The sequence below is a fragment of the Aquarana catesbeiana genome, linkage group LG06 (genome assembly GCF_042186555.1).
Source record: "Aquarana catesbeiana isolate 2022-GZ linkage group LG06, ASM4218655v1, whole genome shotgun sequence".
Lineage (NCBI taxonomy): Eukaryota > Metazoa > Chordata > Amphibia > Anura > Ranidae > Aquarana > Aquarana catesbeiana.
The window spans coordinates 329,876,861-329,885,878 of record NC_133329.1 but is presented as its reverse complement, the minus strand read 5'-3'; the positions used below and the strand labels follow the sequence as shown (position 1 = coordinate 329,885,878).

Here is a 9,018-nt window from a genome sequence, read left to right as displayed (position 1 = left end):
TTGACATCCAAATCACCAGTTTATAACCATGCTGGACAGACAAAAGTGACTAACCAAAATGATCTCCTAAAAGTCAGTGTATTCATAATGTGTGGCATGTGCACAGAAGAGATGTACGAGACAAACAAGAAGAGAGGAAGAGAGTGTAAAAAAAACATCTATAATATACATGTATTTGTGGATATTCAGGCACACACAATGTCTACTATAGGTAATTATGTTACAATCGTTGTAAATTGATGCACTGTATGATAAATAATAAAATGTAAAAATGTCACCGGTCTTTCTAGCAGTAAACTAAAAGATTACAAAAAAAATACAAAAAAATAATTAAAAAAATAAATAAAATAAATAAAAAATGTATATATATATATATATATATATATATATATATATATATATATATATATATATATATATACTATTATCTATCTATCTATCTATCTATCTATCTATCTATCTATCTATCTATCTATCTATCTATCTATCTATCTATAATATATATATATATATATATATATATATATATATATATATATATATATATATATACGTTCCTAATAAATGTAATTTCTATGCACATTATCCTATATTTTTCGTCTCCCAGTTCCAAAATTGCAACTTTAGTAATAATGGAAAAATAGAAAAAGGAAGCCAATATCATTAAGGTTCTAAAGCCAACAAAACTAAAATCAGAGCATAATGATGCCCCTAAATGAAAGGGAAATGTAGCTCGGCTCGTTTTATTAATCAGACTGTCAATTTCACCCCAGAGGCCAAACCCCACAGCAATTGAAGCAAGATCTGATCAGGAGAGAACAGTTCATTCCTTGTCTCTCTCTCTACCTGGATATATTTGTCTGCTCAGAACCCGCCTTCACTGCCAACTGACAGGAGCCTATATTTATTTGCTTATAAAACTGTTACAATAAATGATTATTCAAACGGCGTCATTCATCCCTTAATGACGAGCCCTAGTTTTTGATGAATGACATTTGTGCTCTGGGAAGGATGTATGGGTCATTTTGACCAGTCATTCCATCGCTTTGGCATTCTACAATTTTTACGCAACGCGAAAAAAAGAAGATAAGAGACACTGGCAGGCTGAATGTGAATTGGCCCCTGCTGCAGGCACATCATCATTACTACAGCACCAACCCTTTCACTTTGACTTTTTTTTTTTCTTCCCTCTCTCTCTTCACAAAGCTGAGATGATGGAAAGGATAAGAAAAGAGATGATTCTCATGGAAAGAGGTCTGCACAGCCCAACCACAGGCAAAAGGCTTTCTAATTTATCCGACTCAGCTGGGAATGCAGTGTTGGAGGCCTTGGAAAATGCACATCACACTGGCCGCCTGAGTCCCAGGCTAACTTCTTCCTCCATGCATGGATCTATAGGGGACCTACCCAGCAAAGGCAAATTTGAAATAGACACTTTGTTCGGCATCTCTCACCCCAACGGGGAGGCTGCTTCGGAGATCTCCGGCTCTGACAGGGGGAAGAAGATCAACCACCAGTATTCAGAAGTAGCTTCAGAAGCAGATATGAACAGTGATGTGGAAGTGGGGTGCTCAGCCCTGCGCTCCCCCAGCAGCCAGCTGAAGGACACCCTCAGTAAAGGTAACCCTCTACAAATCCATTTATCGTTTACTATACTTCTTATAATATACTCACTATAATATATTTACTTTAATATACTTACTATAATACATAGAGCACATAGGACATTACTTTTACCTAGCAATGTTTAGCAATTTGAAGGACACCCTAAGCAAAGGTAACCCTCTTACAAATTAATTTATCTTTGTTTGTATAACTTACTATACTTTTTATAATATACTCACTATAATATATTTACTTTAATATACTTACTATAATATATATATAGAGAGAGAGAGAGAGAGAGTACTTTATCAATTTGTCTTTTACATCTTAGCATTTTAAAATGCCCTATTATTTACTAAAGATTATTTTCTTCATATACACATATTCTACAAAAAATGCTTATAAAAAAAGCAAAATAAAGAACAGGGCAATACCCCAGCAAACATTAGGAACTCTAAATGATCATAAAAATGTAAATATTTTCCAAAAAGTTACACCATTATTTTATTCAACTTCTCAATATTAGCGTTTAATGCTTGTTTTACTGAAAAATAAAACCTAAAAGGGTAAAAAGCAACCCCCCCCCCCAAAAAAAAAAAAAAAAAAAAAAACTAGGCTCATTTTAAAAGGAACTAGGCTCTTTTTAAAAGGCTTTTTTTTAACAGAATGGGAATACAAAATACATGAACTTTAATATTTTTTTATTGATTGCTTTGAATTTCCAATAGCAATCAATTATCATAATCACCAGGCCGGTTTAAAACAATATTGCATTACACTTTTCACAAGTAAACCTGTTTTATATATATATATATATATATATATATATATATATATATATATATATATATATATTGTCCAGAACTCTATTTCTACGTGTTAAGTTAACTATATACAACTGGACACCTATCGTTTAATAACTCCTATTCACATAGAAAACGTGACATTTCCCGTTCAGTCAATACTGTTCAGTGCACCTGAGAATATTATACAAGTGGCAGCCACATGCAATTCCGGTTGTCCTATACCAAGGTATAGTTTATGGGAATACAATAACAGACTTATTTAATACTTCTTCCATATATGTACACCGCACCTATATCCACAAATGCATCGACGATTTTTATAGTGCAAAACATAACATTGTAGTAATAAAAGCCTGGCATGGAAGATTAGTAAAACACAGTGCAACAAAGGTAAAAAGGTATGCATTGCTTGTGGAATGAATGTTTTATATATAAAAAATATAGAGAAATTGTATGTGTATATATATAGAGAGAGATATATATAGATATCTATCTCTCTCTCTCTCTCTCTCTCTCTCTCTCTCTCTCTCTCTCTCTCTATCTAAAAATATAGATATATAGATCTAGCTATCTATATATCTATATCTATATATCTATATCTCTATATATATATATATATATAGAGATATAGATATATATATATATAGATATAGATATATATATGTATATATAGATATAGATATATAGCCCAATCCACACATTTTAATTTAGGGATAATGAGTTTATGTACTTTTTTTTTTTTTAATTTCGATGCACTTAGGTAAAATAATATTTTGGTTGTTTATTGTTGTTGTTGTTTTGTTTTTTATTTTTTTTTTAACAACGATTCTTATACTGGTATATTAGCTTTGTGAATTGAGCCTAATGTCTCCTGACTTGTCCTGCTTGTGTGGTTGACAGAGAGTGGTTCAGTGGCCAGTACCACCAGCTCCTCTGCAAGCTCTGGATTAGGCAGCCTCAATAATCCCGTGGGGAGCTCCAGCTCAGCTGCTGACCAGGTGCGCCGGTACAGGACAGCATTCACTCGGGAGCAGATAGGCAGGCTGGAGAAGGAGTTCTACCGGGAGAATTATGTGTCACGGCCCCGGAGATGTGAGCTGGCAGCTGCCCTCAACCTCCCCGAGACAACCATCAAGGTAAGAGGACCTCACCATTCTCCTGACTTCATCACTGGAACCAGTTAAACAAATAATTATGAAATGAATGAACAGTGCAGATGCCAGTTTTATAATGTGAGCATTCCAAAGTACAATTTTACATCTGAACAATATCCAGTCCCAGGGGCATTCTTGTAACACTTCATGCTAACTTTTAGGGCTAGGGCAGTAAATAATTTTAAAGTAGAAAACTGTTTCAAAACATGAGTTTACAGGGAGGCAGTAAGTAAAAATGAAGAGCCAGTGAATGTATGGGATTCATGTTCTATTACAGATTTTAATTTAAAAACAAATGAATTGTAAATAAAGAGATTACATTCAAAGTAAATATTATAATATTGCATGGCCTGCGGTTGTTAGCCGGGATGTAGCTGAATGTGGAGCAAATAGATCAGATGAGTTTTGTATGATTTGTATGGGGCATCGAAATTTGTGCTGTTGGAAAACAGTAAGATCCTAGCTAGCAAACAAGCATTGCAAGGCACATGTAATGTATAAACTACAGTAGGCTTCTTATGTTATTAGTAAATGTACACCATGAGCCTGAGTATTTATTCCCCAGATTTCAGTGAAATCAGTTACATTCTATTCTAAAAGTAAGCACCGGTATGTGATGCTAGTACTTCCTAAAATCATAACTAATTTACTAAAACTGGAGAGTGCATAATCTGATGCATCTGTGCACAGAAACCAATCAGCTTCCAGGCTTTTTAGTCAAAGCTTAATTGAACAAACTGAAGTTAGAAACTGATTGGCTACCGTGCACAGCTGCACCAGATTTTGCACTCTCTAGTTTTAGTAAATCAACCCCATTTCAGAATTTTGTCTCATATTTGTAACACTTTACATATATATATATATATATATATATATATATATATATATATATATATATATATATATATATATAGCAGTTTTTGTAAGTACTGTTATAAAAATGGACGACTTTAAATTTCCTAATTATCCAAAGAATAGAGAAAATGTAAAACACCTGCTAGTTTATGCATAGGAACCCCCAATTCACTATTTGAACAGGTGTAGCCCATGTATGCAAAATGCCAAATGCATTATAGCATTATATAGCAAATGAGGTAGTCCATGTTTTTTTTTTTCTTTGTTTTTTTTTAAAGCTATAAACGATAGGTGAGAGTGAAAGCGAAATGCAATAATGTTCGCAGTTTGGAGACTTGGGTAGTAGCGGGTTCGTTTTTTTATGGGACATGCTGGGCCAACATGAGAGACCATTGTCCTTCCTAAAATACAGCACCTTCCCAAAAAAATAAAGGACAGGTGCCAATCTATTGGAAGCGTTTTCTGCATTTCAGAACGATCTTAGATCTGGAGGATGTTATGACAGCTCTCCTATAAAGAAACTGGCCCCTTTTCTTATTGAGAAGCAGATGGCAAGCGGCCTCATGGTCTACCATTATACCGTGTATCTATCTTGTTGTCATGTGCTGAGCAGGCACTGTAGTAAAACCCGTTTTCCTATGTGTGTGTAATGGCAGGTGTGGTTCCAGAACCGGCGGATGAAGGATAAGAGGCAACGTTTGGCCATGTCCTGGCCTCACCCGGCAGACCCCAGCTTCTACACCTACATGATGACCCACGCTGCGGCCACAGGAAGCCTTCCTTACCCCTTCCATTCCCACGTGCCTCTGCACTACTACCCGCACATGGGGGTGACGGCTGCAGCGGCGGCAGCGGCCGCTTCCGGGGCAGCGGCTTCTCCTTTTGCCACCTCCATCCGCCCCCTGGACACTTTCCGCGCCCTATCACATCCCTACTCAAGACCGGAACTACTTTGCAGCTTTAGACACCCGGGTCTGTACCAATCGCCAGCCGGGATCAATAGTACTGCTGCAGCCGCGGCCGCAGCGGCTGCAGCCGCCGCCGCCTCTGCCCCGGGATCCACTCCCTGCTCGTGCCTCAGTTGTCACAGCAACCAGGCGGCGTCAGCATTGGGCGCAGCCAGCAGGGGCTCCGATTTCACGTGCACTGCGGCCTCCCAGAGGTCGGAGAGTAGTTTCCTTCCCTATTCTGCAGCAGTTCTTAGCAAAACTTCTGTCACCCCTCCGGACCAAAGAGAGGATACCCCTCTAACTAGATAACTCCCCCACCACCCCAGGCAACTCCATATGCCCCCCCAAATCTGCATTGATGGCTGCAGAGAGGACTGATGGTACCATACCGACCAATGAGGGCGATATTTTATTTATGCATTCATAATTAACCACGAATGAACACGATTATTTGATTCCAATGAACTGACAAGGGGTCTAATCACATCCTTACAAAATATTGTCACACCACATTAGACATTTTGGTTGACTTACTAAAGGAGTTGGGAATGCTCACTCAAAAAAGTGAAGGTTCATTTCAATGGTCCAATCATGTGCAGAACTAATAAACAAGAGTTGGATTTTCACGTCTTTGAAAGATTGACGTCACTCTTTTTTTTAGCTAACTTCTTCAACTCTTTTAGTAAATCAGCCTTATTTGGGTTATATAGCTGGATTTCTCTAACCTTTCAGCTGAATAACACATTGCTTTTTGTTTGTTCTTGGTTTATTGGAGGGTTACAAGCTTGTGTTTCACTCAATATTGGCCTTATTTTTGTAGGCCGATCGTTATATAAATATATATATATATATAAATATCTATCAAATGTTATTACTTTAATTATTTTGTATCTGGAAAATACTTGAATCTGAAGATAGGACATATGTTATGGCATTGAAATGGGGGCGTGTAATTTTGTCTCAGCATTGACCTAGGCACCATGATTAATTAGATAGACCACATCTATCTCAAGTAAATCCGCCTAGCCTATGCCTGCTTGCCTGCCTGCCACTGGGTAACACAAATTTGCTTTCCCAGACCCCAGTTCCTGCAGGGAGTTTCCTGAACTTTGAAAAACACATCACAAACTAGCAGCGTTATTGCCATGTCACTTCTGATGCTAATAATGTGTAGATTATGACGAAAATTGCCAATCATGTTCTCTGATGGACCTCCTTTGAATGTAGAATTGGAGGAAAGTTCCCCGCATAGAGACCTGCTGTCAAGTACTAACAACCCGCTAAGGGAAGTCATTAGGAGAGACAGATAAGGGGCTTGGTACATAAAACATTGTTCTTGGTGCATAGGATGTATGTTATTTAATGCTTAGATCTGTTACCTGAAGTGATTTCGCTGAAGAAAGCCCCAGTCCCGATCATCAAAATTGGCAATTTTCATTTTGGCTTGCTCGGACACCCTGGGCAGACTTTTCTCTTTAAAGTTGATATTCCACCAGTGTGAACAGCCTCATTAAATCAAACCTACATATTTCCATAATGCTCCCCGCAGAGCCACTTCACTCCTCACATATAATGAGATCTTCTCAAGGGCTGCAGCAGTTGGAGGAAACTCACAGTTGCATGCTCAGGGCCAAAGTGAGTCTATTTATATATATATATCTGTATCATGTGTGCTTCTGTAAATATGTTTTCTACCTAGAAAGGCATATATATACACACACACACATATATATGTCCAGAAAGGCCAATAATATATATATACACACACACATACATATATGTCTATCTATATATATATATATATATATATATATATATATATATATATATATATATATATATATCTATCTAGATAGATAGATAGATAGATATATATCTATCTATCTATCTATCTAGATATATATATATATATATATATATATATATATATATATATATATATATACACACACACACACACACACACATATATATATATATATATATATATATATATATATATATATATATATATATATATATATATATATATATTAGATATATTAGATATTTAGATTATGGACAGGATACCATCACATCCCATAACCATTTATACACAACATATGACAAAATGACACAAACCTCAACGTCTAAAAAAAAAAGACAGTAAGGGCCACAACCATACACTGGAAACCTTAAGCCCCCATCAATGCCACTAGTCACAGCGATTTTTGGTTGATCTGTTATTATTTGAGTCCTGATTTTCTTTGTATTATTATTATTATTTTTCTTGGAGGCTATTATCCCTCAAAGGGCAATTGGGTATGATTTACTTGAAAAAAAGAGTTCTTTTCTTTCTTTCTTTCAAAGTATCTATGATACGGTGATGCAAATGATGATCTGTCAATCAAAGTTATTTTTTATTTTTTTGAAATGTATAATTTATGGATTGAGGAAGTCTGGCACTGTTATGCAACATTCACATTTTGCTCCGACTGTCACCCGATTTCTTATCATGAATGTAAATAATATATTTTTTGGGCAATAATGTTTACAGGTTCGGTCGTGATAAAAAAAACAAAAAAACAACAACAAAAAAAAAGAACGATTGTTAGTAAGAAATATTTTATGTTGGGTCAGCTGGACCTTCATGTCTTTGTAAATACGTCTGTACAAAAGTCGTGTTTTACATTTGTTGTCTGAATTCACTGTAATATATTTAAAAAAATGTGCACTAATGACTAAAGCTTTGTATATTATGTTATTTATTGTGTTTGGTGACGAAAAAAATAAACATTATTTAAATGGAAACGTTGTTTCCGCTGTAAGCGTTTGTAAAGCAAAATGGGTTTGTAAATGCACATCCATAATAATAATAATATTTTTTTAGCTGCTAAAGGAAATTTTATAAACAAAGTAGCTACTTCCTATGCTGTACTTCCCGCCCCCATGTCATTTTATTAATATATATATATATATATATATATATATATATATATATATATATATATATATATATATATATATATATAACACCTAATATAGATACACATATAACATTGCTCATGTAAAAATGAAACAATGCAATAGCTAAAATGGTCATAGAAAAGGTGACACCACCACAACACATTCCCTAAAGGATACCACTGCTGGCAAAATCGATGTTACAACACACAGTGCCAGAGTCAATGGTGTGTGCAAAAGAGCCTGTTTCTATTCGATTTAACCAAGATGTCCTCACATAAAAAATTCTTTACCAACTGCTCAGGCTGGCATTAATTACAACGATGCTAAACTGCAGGGAATACAACGGCTGCTATCACAGCCATCCTGGTCGTGTAATTTACCATTATTATTGCATTAACTCTAAATGATACAAGCTGATACATCCTTTAATTGCAGTTTAGTTAAATATATACTGGAGTGCTCCCCGGGGGATATTGTTTTAGATAAGCCCCCACCTCCCCCTTCCTAAATGTATCTATTAAAGGAATAAGGGTTGTTCCAGCACATTTGGATCAGTGATGTATCACCGTGTTTTCAGTGCTCTTCACTAACACAAGAGGTTGTAACCCTTAAAAAACAAAAAGCATTGAGATAGATGGCAGGGCAAACAGAAAAAGACAGTGGCCAAAAGCCCCTATCCAAAATAACAGGATCATTTTTTCC

At 35.8% G+C, this 9,018-nt stretch overlaps 1 protein-coding gene across 1 annotated transcript; it reads left to right on the top strand.

Moving 5' to 3' along the window:
- The first annotated feature begins 826 nt into the window (after positions 1–826).
- Positions 827–7,132, top strand: EVX2 (even-skipped homeobox 2). The gene is made up of 3 exons (XM_073634956.1): positions 827–1,620; positions 3,312–3,547; positions 5,077–7,132. The coding sequence occupies exons 1-3, from the start codon at positions 1,212–1,214 to the stop codon at positions 5,677–5,679; spliced, it is 1,248 nt and encodes a 415-aa protein (XP_073491057.1). The 5' UTR covers positions 827–1,211; the 3' UTR covers positions 5,680–7,132.
- The last annotated feature ends 1,886 nt before the right edge of the window (positions 7,133–9,018 follow it).

Coding starts and splice junctions, on each gene's coding strand:
- EVX2 (XM_073634956.1), top strand. CDS start 1,212: ATGATGGAAAGGATAAGAAAAGAGATGATTCTCATGGAAAGAGGTCTG. Junction 1,621..3,311: donor GAAGGACACCCTCAGTAAAG/GTAACCCTCTAC, acceptor TGTGGTTGACAG/AGAGTGGTTCAGTGGCCAGT. Junction 3,548..5,076: donor TCCCCGAGACAACCATCAAG/GTAAGAGGACCT, acceptor GTGTAATGGCAG/GTGTGGTTCCAGAACCGGCG.